This window comes from Citrus sinensis, chromosome 9 (genome assembly GCF_022201045.2).
Source record: "Citrus sinensis cultivar Valencia sweet orange chromosome 9, DVS_A1.0, whole genome shotgun sequence".
Lineage (NCBI taxonomy): Eukaryota > Viridiplantae > Streptophyta > Magnoliopsida > Sapindales > Rutaceae > Citrus > Citrus sinensis.
This window is the reverse complement of record NC_068564.1, coordinates 5919939-5939357: the sequence shown is the minus strand read 5'-3', so window position 1 is coordinate 5939357 and position 19419 is coordinate 5919939. Positions and strand designations below refer to the sequence as shown.

The window sequence follows — 19419 nt, the reverse complement described above, 5'->3', positions numbered from 1 at the left end:
AATTTACTGCAGTTAGAAAATGATGATAATGATGGGTATGATGATGTTGAAGTAATTGAACCATCAAATGGGATGGAGTTGAATTCAACCTCACCAATTCCTAGCGATGAAACTGCTGTTGTTAGTAAAAAATTGAAGTCTGTTGTGTGGAATCATTTTACGAGGCAAAAGATTAATGGACAATTGAAAGCAGTTTGTAACCAATGCAATGGAAAGTTAGTTTCAAGAAGTGGAACAAACCATTTACATAAGCACTTGCTTAGATGTCCATGACGTAAGCAACCAACGATCAAGAATGCTATGTTGAATGCTACTGTAAATAAAGGTAAAGTCCAAGTTGGGGCATTTTCTTTTGATTATGACACTTCAAGAAGAGAGCTTGCAAATATGATTATCAAGCATGAATACCCTCTTAGTATGGTTGAACATTCTGGATTCAGGAAGTTTGTTGGTTCTTTACAACCCGTGTTTAAGGTCATTTCTCGAAATACGCTAAAGAAAGATATCTTTAAGCGATATGAATATGAAAAGTCTAAAATAATGAAGTTGTTGGCGAGTAATCAAAGTAGAATTTCTATTTCTACTGATTTATGGACTTCTAATCAGAATATTGGTTACATGGTTGTCACCACACATTTTATAGATAATTCCTGGAGGCTGCAAAGTCGCCTTATAAGGTACTTTCTATAGCATTATTTATTTATATATTTGTCATTTCCTTTTCATTATGATTAATAAATACTCAATTCACATAATAATATTTTTGTTCTATTGTTTGTCATTTTCATTTAGGTTTATACATGTGATGTGTCCACACACTGCTGAGGCACTTTCTGATAATTTAATGGAGTGCTTATTAGATTGGAATATTGATGGAAAATGTGTTCTTTAACAGTTGATAAATGCCACTACTAACGATGCTATGGTTGACATCCTCTTAGACAAACTTTCTAATTCATTGTTATTAAATGGGAGGTTGTTTCATATGTGTTGTTGTGCACACATCTTGAATTTGATAGTGAATGATGGGCTAGATGTCATTAGTGAAAGTATTGAGAGAATTCATAGTAGTGTTTCTTATTGGAAAATGACACCCAAAAGGCATGAAAAATTTATGAAGGGTGTTCGTGAATTAAAAATTTCAAGCACCAAGCAATTGATTCTTGATTGCAAAACGAGGTGGAACTCTACCTATTATATGCTTGACACTGGTTTAGTTTATAAAGACGTGTTCTCTCGTTTAAAACCACGAGAACCTCAATATAAATCATTGCCTAGTGAAGAAGATTGGGAGTTTGCAAAAGAAATTTGTTGTAGGCTTGAATTATTTGATGAAGTTACAAAATTGTTTTCTGGCACGAAATATCCTACAATGAATTTGTACTTTTATTATACTTGTGAGATTAGAATATCTATTTATGAGTGGATAGGTTCTAATAATGATAAAATAAGGATAATGGCAAAGAAAATGTTAGAAAAATATGACAAATATTGGAGTGTGGTTAATGAGTTAATGGCAGTGGCAACTGTTTTGGATCCTAGATATAAGATGAAACTAGTAGAATACTATTTTCCTATGCTTTATGGATATGATTGTGAACATAGAATTGGGAGTGTCCGTAATTATTGTTATGATTTAGTGAAAGAATATCAGTTAAAGTCAAAATCATATGGACACGTTTATCAATCTAATGAGCCTTTGATTACTCAATCCCCAATGGAGGCATTTCATTTAGGAACGGAACAACGTCGAGCTAGTTTTGAGACATTTATTAGTCAAAGTACTAGTACTGACCATGTGAAGTTTGAGCTAGATTATTATTTGGAGGAATCTGTCCTGCCTCGAACTGATACCTTTGACATATTGGGTTGGTGGAAGGTGAATGGATCTAAATATCCTACTTTGTGCAATGTTGCTAGAGATATTTTGGCTATTCCTGTATCCACAGTTGCATTTGAATCTGCATTTAGTACCAGTGGTAGATTTATGACACCACATCGCAGTAAACTCCGTCCAAATACATTAGAGGCTTTAATGTGTTGTCAAGATTGGTTGTTGGCTAAAGATGTTGGTACGAATTTTTATAATTGAATTATTTATTTTATGTTAACTATTTTTTGTCTAACTAATTTAATTTTTGTGCTCAGAATCAGATTCATTTTCTTCAACACATACTAGATTGATATATTCAGAAGATGTGGACATGGATGAGGTACAATTAACTATATCATTCCTATATTTAGTTAAATATAGTCATAATAAAAATGATAAAGTATTAAATATAAATCATATTTAACTTATATGACATTATCTAATGTTGTAGGAATGATGGTGGCTGTGCTGTGATATCAAAACGATGGAGACAAGAATATTATATTGATCTTACTCTTGCATTTTTTTATTACCTTTCTTATTTTCTTGTTTTGCTGTAAAAACATAAAATACAATATTTATTAAACTTTTTAGACAAATTATATAATTTAATCGTTATCAATACATTTTAGTCTTTAATTTTCATTCCAAAAAATAAATGCTCTTTTATTGTAAAGTTTTAGAATTCATGATGGATTTAGAGCAGATTTGGATTTTAATTTTTTTTCTGGATTTGGAGCGGATATATATATTTATTTATTTATTTGGATTCGGATATGGAGCGAAAAACATGGGTCTTTGATGGATCTGGAGCAGATATGGATCTTAATTTTTATTATAGATCTGGATTTAGAGCAAAGTAGATCCAATCCATATCTGCCCCATTGTCATCCCTATCTACGAGTCATACGTGTGGTTTAGAAATTTTTTGTCTTATTTCACATTTAGTTGGAATTTAGGTTATGTAGTTTAGGTCAATTGGCTCAACTTAAATCTAATGTGAAAATGGTTAAAGAGTTGGATTATTGGCATTTTATGATTTAGATAGAATAATATAAGGGTGGGCATAAGTTGAGTTTGATAGGGTTAGTGAAATTTTAACATGGTCTACTTTTTAATGAGTTGAGATAAAATCCATCCAACTTTACTAAATAAACTTATTTAATCCAATTCTACACAAACCTTATATCGTCTGGTTAAGTTGATTAGGTTGAAGGTCAAATCAAAATTTTAAATTGAACAGTGAAAATGATATGAAACTTGAAATGAAACTTATTAAAATCAAGTATAAATCTTTTATAACATGAAATTTTCATTCACTATCTAGTGTACGATAAAGAAAATTAATAAATTAACTATCTTTAAATTAAGAAAATTTCCACAAGAAGCATATAGACTTTATTTCTCATGCATCTCCTTTTCCAATTCCAAATTTAGACTTTTTAGATAATTAGCTAGCATCATATACAAAAATAAAATGAAAGTGATATATAATTATGTGTCGTTAAGTATTCACTAAAAAATAAAAAGAAATTAAAACCAACTTACTTTTATATTAATCCTATAAAATAATAAATTTACTTATAAGAGAGTGTGATTTTGGTTTTGGAATTGTAGTCTAGAGCAGCAAATGCAAGAATGAAATAACCTCTTCTATTAAAAGATTAAAAAGAATAAAAAATTAGATAAGCCATTTAAGTCTTTATAATTTTGCAATTGAAAAGAATAACACATGTTAAAATATTTATACAAATTGTAGTCTTGAATTACTATTCAATTAGGCCTTATCCAAAAGGCCTTACCCCAAAATTTTTGTTTTAAAAATTAAAAATGTATTAGTTATTTGAGGTTTTTTAGGATCAAAAACCCTCGGGGATCCCTTTTTATTATTTGGAGAGGAAATTGGGATCCATTTACGCAATTTTGATAGGGATGGGGAGGGGATGGGGACATATGCAAAATATCGGGAATGTGTACGGGGTGTTAGTCCCCTCCCCTACCCTCCCCATTGCCTTCCCTAATTTAATTCTTATATTTTGATTTTAAGTGGTTGTTTATTATTTATATTTTGAAAAAAATCCCAAGATGCTCCTACAATTAAATTAATAATAAAATAAAAAATAAAGTAAATTCTTTATTAGTATTTTATGTTTGGGGTTAATTTGATAACTTAAATGCTTTAAAGATAATTATTAGCTAGACATTAAGGTATTAAGTATAACTTTAAGTTGACTGTTATTAATTAATTTATAAATAATTATCAAAAAGATTAGTACGCAAAAATACTAATTCTTTTAGATTGATAATTATTGGTCAATTTGTTAATTAACTTTGTTTATTGATAAATTCATTAATACTTTCAAGATTGTAGCAAAGTATTATTATTGTAACAGCAAAGAAAAATAAAGGTAAGAGTGTTACATATTTAATAGTAGGTGTGTTTTAAGATATCTTTCAAACTATAAGGATTAAACATATATTTAAATCAAAATATAATAATTAAACAAATATTTATCATGTTATTTATCTATAAGAGAAGTATTTTTCGTGAGACAGCTTTCACTAAATTTTTTTGATTTATTTGTCAGCTAAGTATTTTAAATATTGTAATTAATAATTATTAGATAAGAAATAATATATTTGATAATTTAATCTTGGCTATACACTATTATAAATGGTTGCATGATAAAAGATTAGCACAACTCACCTCAAAATTAGATCCAAATTCACTCTCGCCATATCTCTATTATATAATTATTTAATCACGCACTATTATATCTAATTAAGGAGTCTCAATTTGAGTTTCAGTTAGAGATGGCCAACGAGATGTGCCATGCCAGCCTGGCCCATCAAAGGAAGCCCAGCGTGCTCGTGCTCGTGCCGTGTCATGCCCACTATGTGTTTCGTGTCGTACCGTACCTAATTGTTTTTACTTAGGCCCGGCCCAATACATGTGCCATGCCCACTCGTGCCGTGCCGTGCCTAGAAAAAAAAGTCCACTAAGCATTTTTTCTTGTTTTAAGAGCACATGCCAAATTATTGTCTTATTTTTTTAAGCCTATGTACTTTTTTTGGATCCATGTGCCTTTATTCAAATTTAATAGAATCAAAAATTCAAAACTCAAGTCCATATTTAATAATAATAAATTAATAATAATAATAATAGGAGAATATAATATTAGTTACTAAATTTGACTCTATGGTATTAGAATTATTTTTTAGTACTTAACAATAACAACAATAATAATTTTTTAAGGGTTAACTTAATTGTTAACTTGGAATTACGTAGAGTCATATATCATAGTTTATAATAATATTAATACATATTTATAAAATCATGATATTTATAATTGTATTTATTAAAATCATGATATCAATTATTTATTTAATAAATTATAAACATAAATCAATTATTATTTTTTAAACTAAGAATTAAATAAATTTTAAAAAAAAACTTAAGCTAATAAAATATATTAAAAGATTCAATTTCAAGTTATTTATAAAATCATAAAATTTTAAATTTATTTTTATTAAAAAATGAAACGTGCTTATTACGTGCTTTTTCGTGTACTGTACTTTGTCTCATCTCTAATCGTGTCGTACTTTTAAAGCCCACGTGCCTAAAATTCTAAGACCAGCCCAGCCCACCCACGTGCCATGTTGTACTGCGTGTTCTACCAAAACGTGCTCCTGCCGTGCCGTGCCTCGTGTGGTCTGGCTCATTGACCGCCTCTAGTTTCAGCTGAGATAGAATTCATCTATTAGATAGTAAAATACAGTATCGCTTTATCAATAACCAAGTTTATTTAAGTTTTTACTAATTCAATTACATGGGAGGTGAAGAGTGACGAGTCAAGCGACTATCCTCCAAAGCTATGACCAAGATAATGTTAAATAATTAATTCTAGAGCATTTTTTATAATGCAGAGATAATGTAACGTGACCAAAGATAATGCGGTTGGAATTTATATTATATTCTAATTTTTTATAGCCCATCCCTTTGGCACGATTGGGTAACTACATAATTTCTCATCTTGTTTGCTCAATGGGTTTCATCCTCTAACTAAACCCCAATGAACAAATAAGAATATCTTGTTATTTCTTTTGACACCTACGTAACTTACAGAAATAGCTTTTATTCACACTTCCGGAACAAATCCCTTCTAAAAAGTTTTTCTTGAACTCTTCACTGTACTAAAAACTTAGGCCTGATTAGTTTCATATTGTTAGATTTATTGATTTTCTTGAACTGTTCTAAAAAATGAAGTCTATTCACTTAGGTTTGTTGAATGATCCACGGTGGATTTGTGATAGGCCATCATGAATGTCCAACTATGAGATACAAATAAGCTGATGGGCTTTTATGAATATTATTGAATTGTGATTAAAGTGGTTTATGTTCAAGAAAGTAGTTATTTAAATTTTAGATTGCTTTGAATCAATTATGGAAGATTAATTTTCATGTCAATAGAAAGAGAGATTAATGAATTCTACCGATGTATATATAAATTATGGTGTAGAAGAGTGTGGGTTTGCTACGGGAAGAAATTATATGCCTTTCAAATGAGGGATACGATTGTAAATTAATTGAGGGGTGTAAAAAGATAGCTGAGGGGTGGTAATAGCTCAGAGCGACAAATAGATATATAAGCCCAATAGAAACAACTTATAATTAAAGCCCAATAACACATCTGTTTCGTAATGGGTGTGGGCAAAATACCCGACGAATTGCATCTAAAAACCGAACTAAACCGGATTGATAATTTCAGTTCGATTTTAAATTTGAAAAAAAAAATCAATCAGTTTAGTCTATAAACACCCCCCCCCCTCTAAAAAAAAACGACAAATACAAATGATTTAAATAGAAAAAATCGAACCAAATTGAGTTTGGTCCGGTTTAAATTTTTGAATAACTTAATTCAATTCAACCGGATTCAATAAAAAAATTGAACCAACCGTGCCTATCCTTAATTTCTTATATGCGTCCCTCTATAAGAACTTCATTTTTATTAATCAAATTGAATTATTTATTAAATAGCCTTGATAATTGCGATCCAAGCATACTGAGAATTACTCTTTTGTTCATTCTCACGGTGACTATAGAAGAATTATCATTAGATTTGTTATCTCATCTATGTTCTTTGGGCTTCATCTTATGTTTACAAACCTTAATTCTCTTTGTTTGAGGAGATAAATTTTTGTGAGCTCATGTTTCTTGTTGAAGTTAATTTAACATTAAAACAAAAATCCAGAGCAGGATGATGGTGTCATTTTTATAACTTCAAATATTAGCTATACAAAATCAATGGACCTCCTTTACTCTAGTGGGAGAATCCTTACGCACACTGGCCCTCTAAGGTTTAAAAATTACCTCAATAGTATGTCAGTATTAAAATATATATTAGCTATCTAAGGAAAAATATATGTTTTAGCACATGAAAATGAATTATTTGAATTTAATGAATTAAATTTTACAACTTATTTCTACCCATAGTGTTTTCAAATGTTGAAAAACCATAAAATATTTTATTTTGATGGGATATCAAATATATTGTGCTTTAAATTTAATTGACGGAGACGGTAATAATAATTTTTTTTTCAATTAGTGGGATACAATTGAGTTTAAATGTAACTAAAAATGTCCTTGTGAGTTTGAAACCAAACCTCTTGTTTTTTTTTTTTTTTACATAAGAAAATTTACCAAATCAACTAGTTAGCAGAGCTAAAAAAAATTAATAATTTAAATTTCATGAATTAAATTTATATTTCCCTTTGACCTTCGTGAATTAAATTTATATTTTCCTTTAATATATATATATATATATAAATGTACAAAATTTGAAATCTATTAAGACTCTAGATACAGACACTTGTAGTATAGTCTAGACGTTTGCTAAATATTTAACTCAAAAATCTACTCTCACTAATTTTCAAAGGTAAATCTACTATTGGCCAAAAGGAATGAATATAGACGCGAGCTCATTAGTTCAACTTATGTTAAAGGCATGAGTATAACTCTTTCGGCTACAAGCCCAAATGGCCATTTGACGTATAACTTTTGCATTTCAATTGTTGAATAACTATAAAATATTTTATTTTACGATAGCTTTGTTGTGCCCGAAATTTACTCAATCCATGTAGTAGAGTTTAAAATGTATTTTTATTTTTATTTTTCCTGAAAAATACAAGAGATACCACATATTGACCCATTGATTTGCCATTTCAATGGAACATGATGTGATTTCAATTGACTTTGGAGTGAACAAGGCCGTTGGAGAAGGTTAGAAATTAATTGCCAAATATAATAATAATAATATCCACCATAACCTTTTTCCACAACCATCTTAACTAAGTGACCGAAAAAATGGTTGGCCAACTCATAAAAATTCCGCATAGAAAAGAGTGCACACTGCACACATCACTTACAATAAACAATTAAATTTGTAGTCGAAGCAGGTGCATTGCTTCTAGTTATAACCAGCTTACTAAATATTAATGCACTGTGGATAACACCATGTGTGTGTATATATTATATAATAGTTTTCTGTTCAGAAATTTTAAAGTGTCGAAAAGTTTGAAAAAATTTTAAAAACTCACGGTTTTTAAGTAATTAATATTATAAAATTGCAGAGTTTATCAAATTTTTTTAAACTTTTCCACACGCTAAAATCTTGAATTGAAAAATTATATATATATAGTGCTATTTACACGTCTATCCTTACTTTAAACTTATTTTTTATTTGTTTATCTTTTACAAAGTCAAGTTAATTCACTACCCTTATGAATAAATTAACACAATTCTATTATCTGCCTATCTTCATAAGAAATTCTAGAATGCCTTTGATATATTATAATGAATTGATGCATGCATGACATGTATAATTGAATTTAATATAACCACCATTTACATTATGATTTTTAAAAATAAATACGCACATGTCACAACATTATTAACTTGTTATATGCCTAACATGGTTTCTATGATATATTCTAAATTTTCTCTTGGATAAAGATACATGGTGTTTTGTCTCTTAATACATTAAATTTTATATTTTTATATCTTTTAGTTTGATCCTCACAAATTAAATACCCGAAACATCCAACGCAATCCTATTACTTTGTGTGAATAATATTATTGAAGTTGTGAATTAATTAAACAACTCGTAGCGTCATTCACCATAAGCTGAAAATCTATCCCCCCACATGATTTTCTATTGATATGGATTAGTAACATAATTTCTATAATTTTGTTGTTAATCTATTGATTAATCTAATGCTGTCTCGGTCACCAATGACCAATCCAACTCAAGGCACGAAAAATCTTACAATGAAAATGACAACAATTTTTGTCAAAACCAACACGGAAAGTCGAAACACGCCAATTCCACTAACTGCTTCTTGTACTTTGTACACGTGGCTTCACGCCAAATAGGGGTATCATAGTGTCGTCACACAATAATAATAATAATAATAATGTAAGTAACTTATTTGTTAGGTTGTTTGTTTGCCTAATCCAATATTCCAATGCCTTAATTTTTCTAGAAGCAAAGCATTAAAACTGATATGGGTAAGGGTAGATTTTCTTTAAATTTATTTAAAGTTGATTTCCCTGATTTTCAAGTCAGATTTTTTTAAAATTGAGAAAAGGTGTTAGATTGTATCTTGGAACAACGACGCGCAATTAATTTTGAGTTTATCAAATGGTGACGTATTTATCGAATAATAACATATCATTTATTACATTACTTTATAAATAAATTAAGTATTTAAATTGAATGAGTATAAAATTAGTGAAAAGTAAAAAATGAAAACAAAAAAAATTAGCGATTGGATTTGATGTTTGCTGATTGAACAAAGGTTTTATCTTCATTGTTGTTGGCTCGCTCGTTCAAATTCCCAACAAACAATACCTGTCCAATTTTAAGCTGGCCATGCAATTGCGTATTTATTTATTCTATATATTATATTTTATTATTATTATTGTCTTTTGTTCTTCTTATTCGATTCTGACCTTTGGGGTTTTGCCACAGAGGTAAGAGGTTGAGATTGATTTGACAACCCAATCAAACTAAAGTTCAAGTTTATTTTTTTCCAAAAGGAGATATTATTATTTTATTGCAACACAATTAGGGGTTAATTGTTTTTTTTATACTTAAAGTATGAATTTTAATTATTTTCAAATATTTAAAGTTTTTAATCTGTTTGTTTTTTTAATATATTGTAAGATGATTATGTTTGAATAAAAAAAGTTAAATATTCTGATTTTTATCTTAATAGCGAAACATCTGAATGAACTTTAATATTTTCTCAATAATACCCCTATAAAATATAATTATTTCCTACCATATAAATTATTCTTGTATTTCTTATTTATCTATTTTCTTTGTACCTAAAATTTTAGGGGAAAAAAACACTACTGTCATCTTAACACATTTTATTGCTAGTTTATTATTTGAATTAATCCTCGTTGTATGTCATCTCATGCTGATAATAATAACAAACTCGCACATAATGCGTTTATGAGCCATGTGAATTGCCTATCTAACAACCACTTCCTAATATAATTTTAAAAAAAATTACATAATGATATTACTATATAATGTCCCATAATATAAAAAAAAAAAACAAATTTGATAAGGGCATAAAATTTGGTTTGAGCTTCAAGAGTGATGTCACTCATTACAAAACCTATCCTAAGATTTCGTTCTAAACAATGTAGCATCTATTGTGCGGACAATAGAATTTTATAAAAGTTACAATAATTTACTAGACAATTTTCATTTATTTGCATATTAAATATCACATAACTTAAGTTAGAAGATATTATTTAAAAATAATAATTTTCAGTGTTTATTCAGAATGAAAAAATAATAATTTTTTTAACTCCTTATATCTTTTAAGATTCAAACTTGGGTAGTTAGTTGAATAAAACTGTTTAAAAATTACTTGGTTAAGCTCTTAGAAAAAAAACTTTAGTCTTAGTTGTTTCAATCTCATTAATATATAAAGATTATATTAGGAAAAAAAAGTGTAATAACATTTAAACTCTTAAGGTTTATCTCAATAAATAGCTAGACCTTACTAGTTAGAAAAAGACATCAACACCTAATTCTGTTAGTAAATTTTATCTATTTGTATAGATATAACTCATTGTAGCATACACATTAATTTTGGTTTGAGCTTTTATCTCCATCCAAATTCAAAATAGACAAAATTCACCAAATGGGAATTGGGAAGGGATTTAGATGTACATTTCCAAAACGGTGGGCCCCAATTATTAATTAAAATAAAAATTTGGGGGTCTAGACGTTAATATGAAAAATATCTTTAGGAACAAACATGAAAGAATTCCCAAACCCAGATCTGATCCGACCCGACCCGCTGCCGTCTAATAAATGATGGCTGTTCTGCAAAACGAGAGGCTAAATCTGATATCCATTTCTCGAAATGTGAAAACTCGCCTTTAAAGCTCAAACACCGTCTTCTTCGTGACCTCTATCTCCCCAAATTTATTATAAATATTACAATAAAAACGATAATAAATGATCTCATCAATTAATTTCAATTTCAGCATCTTATTTAAAATCTCAGATTTATTATAATCTCTTCTTGTTTTGCAAAGCGAACCCTCATTCTCTCTCTACAAATCAGAATCACAACACAAAAAAGAAAAAAAGAAAGGAAAAGAATAGCAGAGGCCATGGCGATAGCAGCGGCAGCTGTCATCGTCCCATTGGGCCTTCTCTTCTTCATTTCAGGCCTCGTTGTCAATCTCATTCAGGTAGTGTTTTTTTTTTTTTGAAATAAACATACTGATCGAAATTTGTTTTTTTAAAGTTAATTTTTTTATTTATCTTGTTATTCGTTACAGATTTCATTTTATTAAGCATTTCACTACAATTTTTTAAGAGATTTAGTTATCTATTTGATAGGCTTAGAGATTTGTTGTATTATAAACTGTGTGACTTTTGTTTGTTTCTTTAGAAAATGCGGTGGTAGAAAATTTGTGGAGCTTAGCGGTTTTGTTATGTGGGGCCAAATTGAGATGCTTATTATAATTATACTGCTAGTTAATTGAACTCAATCATCCTAGGATTTCCTATTTCGCATTTAACATAATTTCTCTAAATTTTGTAGTGATTAAGCTGAATTTTAGTTATATGTTATTGTTATTAAATTATTTCTGTCTCCATGGATGTGAAGGCTTATGGCCTTTTCATGAATTCATTTACAATAATTTCTCATTTTGGGGTTATGATTGTTATGAACTTATTGGATTGGTGAACTCAACTTGTTTCAGGCAGTTTGCTTTGTGACTATTCGCCCTCTATCGAAGAACACGTACAGGAGAATCAATAGATGGGTAGCGGAATTGTTATGGCTGGAACTTGTATGGATAGTTGATTGGTGGGCTGGAGTTAAGGTGCTAACTAATTCCCATATCATAGTAACAATTTATTCATATGCTTTTCAGATTTTTTTTTTTTTTTTTTTGGGTTCATTTTGTTATACAATGATCAATGTCTGTCAATTGTGAACTTTGTACTTTGTTTTCTGCATTGCATCTTCTAGATCACATAACTTCCACTTTCAATCTTTACCTCGTTAGCATTTATAAATGATTGAATGTCTGAGCAACCACCTGGTTATAAGCAGGGAGAATTTTTCTATTATGTTCTTTTATTAGTCTGTTGCATTCTTGCCATTGTGAAGAGAAAACTATGCGATAGAATGGTTGGCATGGCTGATGGCAGATATTAGTTTATGTTGATATTAGTAATAATCCTGCAAGATTTCTTGGGAAATCTTGATTACACAAGGATTGGCAAACTTTCTTAGCAAAAGGGGGAGGATGAAGAAGAAAAAGAATATGGGCATACTTCAGCCTTATTTTTAAAGCTTTCATCCTTCTTGATCCAAGACATTGATAGTTTGACGAGTCAGTATTCGATTACACCTTTTATAACATATAAATGGAATTGTTACCTTGCAAGGCTAGCTTACATGTCCTCTAGAAATTAGTTTCTGATTCTATGCTTCTGGCTGCAGATCAAACTTTTCGTAGACCGTGAAACGTATCGATTAATGGGTAAGGCTAAAGTTTCCATTGACAATACATGTTGTATTTGTGTTTACCAAGTGCAATGTAAAGTTGTACTAAATAACTTATTTATTAGCTTATGTTGGAATTATTAAATATCCCAGGTAAAGAACATGCACTTGTTGTTTCCAATCACAAAAGTGACATTGACTGGCTTGTTGGGTGGGTTTTGGCTCAGGTACATAATTTATCTGTTGCAATGTTGTTCTTGTGTGTACACCCACATGCAAACATTTTTCACATGCTGATGCATGGACAAACATTTGATCTCATAATGTGTTACAAGGTTACTGTGCTGAGCTCTTGTTAATTTTACTTATGGCAGCGGTCAGGTTGTCTTGGTAGCACATTGGCCGTTATGAAGAAATCATCAAAATTTCTTCCGGTATGTTCTCATCTGACACAGATTAAGAGTTGGTTGGATTTTCTTGTGTTTCATTCTCTAACCTAATGGCATTCTAAAAATTATGGACTGGAATAGAATCTTTAAGTTGATAATCTATTTTGGTAGATTCGGTTCTAGACTTGTGGTACAAGGCCTCTACATACTATTCAATTTTCAAGTCACTATACTTTTTAAATGGAAGGAGAAGCACTTTCAAACGTATTCATTGTTTTGTCCTGGAAGCAAGACAGAATGTAAATATTTTGTCAAAGTGTTATTGCTTTTTTACTACACATGAATACCATCCTGCTTAACTGGAAAATGAAGCGGCAAATATTGTTTTGCCTTGGCAATTAGTACTTGTTCGTCAAACCTATGTGTTGAATCTTCTCCATGACATGTGAAATGATGAAAATCTGGGTATATTTTGCTTAGTTGTCTTATAATTCTATTATCCCGTCCCTGCTTACTTGTCATTTAGCCAAACGTTTTCACTTATGCCCTTTTTTTTTTTTCTTTCTTTTACCTTTTTTGTATTCCTGAGTGTTTTTATAGGATTTATAATAATATAACATGTATTTCATGTTATACGTGCAGGTCATAGGTTGGTCAATGTGGTTTTCTGAATATCTCTTTCTGGAAAGAAACTGGGCAAAGGATGAGAGCACATTAAAGGTATGCTTTTCAGTAAGTTTGCCACAGATTTATGGTTGCATATTATTTTCCATACCCCCCCCCCCCCCCAAACACACTTTTTTAATCTATCTTATAAGCGTGTCTAGTTTTGGACCTCCACTATTTCCTTCCTTTGAATCTTGTGGTACTATTTCTGCAGTCAGGTCTCCAACGTCTAAGAGACTATCCTCAACCCTTTTGGTTAGCTCTCTTTGTAGAAGGAACTCGATTTACACAGGCTAAGCTTTTAGCAGCTCAGGAATATGCTGCTTCAACAGGATTGCCTATTCCTAGAAATGTTTTAATTCCTCGTACTAAGGTTGATCTCACCTCTTTTTTATTATCTTTGAATATATTTTCTGGCTACTTTCTCCATATTCCAGTAGACAGCAAAATTGAAATAAAATATTCTGTTAAATCATAGTCCTCTATTTGGCATTACAGTGTTTGTGCTATTGTGCAATCCGTCTGAATTGTATTTTGTTGCTAAATTGTGAGGGATAATTTTCCCAGATGATTGACCTAGAAGTATTGTGAATATAAAAATTATACATTTCAATTGTCTTGCCTGAAATTGATTATTGAAAAGTTTGCTGCCTTCCAACTGGTTCAAGACTAAAAGTCTTGTTAACAGAGATCATCCATGCTATATTTGAGTACCGTGGAATTGATTTTGTCTTTCTCTTTGATGACAATGATGAGATTGGACAATTTTCTCTAATATTAGAACTATTTAGGCCAAGGTTAAAACGGTAGTCCATTATGTTTTCCCTATATTATGATGCATCCTATTTGAACTCTATGATTTATTATACATGAGCTGTGGTAAATCCTAAGCAATTTCTGGATTGATTTCCCTGGGAGCACTTTTATTTTGTTGAAGGCGAAGCTATAATCTCTATGAGGTCGTTGGCTTTTATAATTTACTCTTTAAGCTAATATATAGAAAGTAGTATCAGTAACTTGTAATACTATTGCTTGTCGGAAGCATTTATAAATTATCAGTTGATGCTGATTAATCATTACCCAAAAAAAAAAATGTTCACTAAAAAGGGTGATAAAGTATTTAAATTGTGATCGGCCCCTTCAGGAGCTTTTTTTGGAATTTAGTGCCACAAATTTTGAGTACTACTACTGTGGAAAATTAAAGGCTGTAATTTTGCTGTTTTTAACATGTGATTAAGATGTTGAAGGTGGCTGTATGGTGGATTAAACCTGTACTTTTAATAGGGTCTTCCATATCCTCTGAGTTTCAATATTTTGATGTTATTGATTTGTTTCCAAATTGAATTTTGAAATGCTACTTCAAGGAACAAGAATGCACAGACATCTTTTACTGCTGAAATTATTTTCTTTGTTGCTTTATCTCCAAAAAGATGTTTTGTTACTTGGCAGAAGATAACTTGCAAGTTTTACTGCTATTAGGTAAAAAGTTCTGTGTGATTCGGTTTGAATTTTGCAATGGTGCGTTCAATTTATACCATTTCTGTCCTTACAGAATCAGTTGCCTAGTTTCACAGATTAAATTCTGAACTTCTATTTATATGGATATTCACCTACATTTTTGCTCACAGAACAACCTCATGTTGTGTCCAACACACAAAAAGGCCAAATTCTGAATTGTCTAACCAGGATTTTATTTTCTTCTTTTTCATTTAATATTCTTCTTCATCTATCTTAAAACAAAATTGGTTAAATGGAGTGAGTATTTTAGTTAATTGTCAATCGTTGTTGCTTCTTGTAAGATGGAACTCTTGTCAGTCCTCAACCTTGCTGCTGTATTTGCATGGCATTCATCCTAAGTATCTGATTATTGCATGATGAAATTTTAATCTAATATGTGTGGTTTTCAGGGATTTGTTTCAGCAGTGAGTCATATGCGCTCATTTGTCCCAGCCATTTATGATGTAACAGTAGCCATTCCCAAAAGTTCACCTGCACCTACAATGATCAGACTCTTCAAGGGCCAGTCTTCTGTGGTAAGCTATCTGAGATCGAGAAGTAACATTGTAATGCATATCACATATTTCTTTGAGATTTCTTATGGTTCTGCCTTTGAAATTTAAGCTGTTTCACATGATTTCATATTGCACATGACTAAGCTGCTGATTTTACCCATTGGTTTAATAAGCATTTTACTTGGTCACTTATGATCGTGGGTTTTTATGTCCCCATGTGCTTTAAAAGGCACATCACTGGATTCTTTCATGTGTAGATTGTTATTCCTGTTTCTTCTCATCTTTTAGCGGTACACGACATCATGCCTACAATAACAGATCTTTTAGGGATACTTGGCAACATGCCTATGATAATAGATCTTATTCTCATGCAAATGGCTTATTTTTTATGAGGCATAAAATGTAGTCACCAATTTCACTGCTGATGAGAATTGAGAAATGGTGGCAGTTTTAGGGGTCTAATGCATTGTTATTTTGCATAAACTTCCCAGTGAAGTGAATGTTGATTGGTTGAAGTTGAAGTTTGTCGACTATTGTTCGTGGTCATATGATGGCTTAAGTGTTTCTTGAGTCATTCAATGCAAGGATTAGAGTATTAGAAAGAATATTGGGTACAGGTTCAACAAGTTGAATACCCGATGACAAGACATAGATTACTTTCAAGTTTATTGTTGTTGGCATAGGGATGTTATTGGGTTAAAAAAACAGAGAGTTTTACCAAAGCTCTATCCTCTCCTATGTCTATGCAATTCATTTTGATATTGCATTGAAAATACTGATGGGTCAGAGGATTGGGTTATTGGTATTGTCAAGAGAAAATAACATCCTATTTGTTAGCTGAAGCCATAAGGTGGTTTCTTTTCTGCAGATCAATTAATCCATCAAAGTTATTGTAACTGATTAAAACTTTTGAAGTGGATTAGTTGGTCTGAATGAATTCGATTAGACTTTAAATGGTTCTTTCTTTGGTTTTTTTTTTTTTTTTTTTGGGTGTGGTGCTGCGGGGCATAATAGAAAGTCATTCGGAATTTCTCTATGCTTAATTTCTTGCTTATCATTAACTCAAAAATTTGAAATAGTTAGTCATTGTAAATCATATGCAATTATATTGGTATTTCACTTTAGTGAAGCTAATGCCCTGTTTATCTGCTGCAGATGCACGTGCACCTCAAAAGGCATTTGATGAAGGAATTGCCTGAAACGGATGATGCTGTTGCACAATGGTGTAGAGATACGTTCGTGGCCAAGGTGAGTATTATAGAAATAGTCCAGATCCCCTCTGGGATGGCAGTGTTTGTGTAGGTTCTGCTATTCCATGTTTTCTTTAATTGTCTAATGAACCAAATGGCGTAACTGATGTATACTTGATGCAGTTGAATACTCCTTGATGCTTGCTTGTTCAGTTTATTCTACACAGCCTCTATACTCTTGCTTCGTGTGCCTAAATCTTATCATCTGCTTGGTTTGGTAAGCTTTATTTTCAGTCTCCCTGATTTTTTTGCACGTAGGATGCACTTTTGGACAAACATAATGCAGAAGACACATTTAGTGACCAAGAGTTGCAGGAAATTCCCCGGCCAAAAAAATCACTTCTGGTCAGTTACTAATCTCATAAACGAAGGCAATTTCTGATGCGAGTGTATTCCTAGCTAGGTTGGAAATTGACAGGAAATAATTATTATATTCTATTGCAAACAGGTCGTTATCTCCTGGGCATCTCTGGTAATATTTGGGGTTCTGAAGTTTCTTCAGTGGTCTTCACTTTTATCCTCATGGAAGGGCATTGCATTTTCGGCATTTGGCTTGGGTATTGTCACCGTTCTGATGCAGATCTTAATTCGCTTTTCCCAGTCAGAGCGTTCTACCCCTGCCAAGGTCGTCCCATCAAAGCCCAAGAACAGCAAAGAGCCGGAGCAGACCACACAAGACAAACAACGGTAAATCAGTGCTTGATACTCAAGTTTTTGGTGCAAGAGGAAACTCATAGACAACTATATTTTTGCGAACTTATGATACATGTAGGTTACGAGATCTACTTCGAGTAACTTAGTCGTGCATTTCTGTTTCAAATTCATGTCTAGCTATGGCTTTGATACCGGTGTGACGCAGTTTGTAAAGCACATCAATTCATTATTTGCTGGTTAATCAGGGTAATTTTGTATAGACTGTATTTAAAACTGGCTGTTCTAGCAGTGCTCCGATTAGCTAGACCTCATGATACTTTTAGTTGTCGTTTGACCATTTTTACTTCACCGGAGCATTGAAATTCTAAGATGCTGCTTTCGTTGCCTAAGATGCTGCTTTCGTTGCGCGACTTTGCTGTCTTGCGAATGGACTTCAGTTTGTTCAAGAATTTTTGTTAAATGTAGATTTTGTCATTCTTGGAATGTTGAATATATCATCAATACGTTGGAAACTCAAAATAGAGAATGAGGATCGTATACGCGGACAATAGTACATAAATTAACAGATTTTTGGGACGTTCGGTCAACTGGTTGGGTATTGTAGCATCAAAAGTTATGCAGTTTTACAATCAGAAGTGTATTAATATTACTTGGATTAAGCTTATTATGAATTTTGACAACCAGACTTCTGGCATAAATCAGCGAACGAGATACTTGTCTATATCCATTTTTTTTAGAAATTCTAGAATAAATTAGAGGTATTATATTAGTTATATAATAAGTAAATAATGTTATGACATGTGTGTATTTAGTTTGAAAGATCATAATCAAAGTTGTGGTTATATTAAATTCAAATACACACGGTATGTATGTATCAATTAGTTGTAATACATCATAGGTATTCTATAATTTTTTTCCATTTTTTTACCCACTTATAATTGCAACAGGCATTTCAAATAAATGATTATTTGACAATCTAATACCAAAATGTGTTTGGTAAACATTTTTAAAAATAAATTATTTCAAAATGTGGTGATTGAATAATTTATTTTTGTACTAACTTCTAAAAGTTTACAAAAGTGGCTTTTGAAAAATCTATTTTTTTAAGAATATGATTTTATAATATTTCAAACCTAAATTATCCTTTAATTATATATTTTTAAAATAATCCCGAAGTTGAAAAAATATAACTAATTATTATTACTAATAATTTTTAAATTTAACAAAACCAAAAAAAAAAACATTTTTTCATGTTAAAATGTGCAATTTGCATATGATAGCACCCATCACATGCAGATTTTTTCCCTATGTAAATTTTATGAAATAATGTCTCTAATTGGAAATTCTCACTTTAACTAAAGTGTGGGATTTTTCATTGGAACCTATCCATATATATAACTGTATATATAGTTATTATTTAATAAAAGATCTCTCTCTTTTTTTTTTTATTAAAGTCGGGATAAATTAGAAACAAGAAAAATTCACATTTGAATACAATATATTTTATTTTATAATACATTAAA

The 19419-nt window shown here is 30.8% G+C and overlaps 1 protein-coding gene across 1 annotated transcript; it reads left to right on the top strand.

The window, feature by feature from the left end:
- Positions 1 to 11294: 11294 nt before the first annotated feature.
- LOC102625993 (1-acyl-sn-glycerol-3-phosphate acyltransferase 2) lies at positions 11295 to 18285 on the top strand. Its single transcript, XM_006493837.4, has 11 exons — positions 11295 to 11654; positions 12174 to 12296; positions 12923 to 12962; positions 13079 to 13152; positions 13300 to 13359; positions 13957 to 14034; positions 14195 to 14353; positions 15888 to 16013; positions 17148 to 17240; positions 17501 to 17587; positions 17691 to 18285. Exons 1-11 carry the CDS (start codon positions 11574 to 11576, stop codon positions 17931 to 17933), a joined length of 1164 nt encoding a protein of 387 aa, XP_006493900.2. The 5' UTR covers positions 11295 to 11573; the 3' UTR covers positions 17934 to 18285.
- The last annotated feature ends 1134 nt before the right edge of the window (positions 18286 to 19419 follow it).

Bases quoted from the DNA above. Each gene is read 5' to 3' on its own strand.
- LOC102625993 (XM_006493837.4), top strand. From the start codon at position 11,574: ATGGCGATAGCAGCGGCAGCTGTCATCGTCCCATTGGGCCTTCTCTTC. The intron at 12,297-12,922 runs GTGCTAACTAAT...TTCTGGCTGCAG, and splicing joins ATTGGTGGGCTGGAGTTAAG to ATCAAACTTTTCGTAGACCG. The intron at 13,153-13,299 runs GTACATAATTTA...TACTTATGGCAG, and splicing joins TTGGGTGGGTTTTGGCTCAG to CGGTCAGGTTGTCTTGGTAG.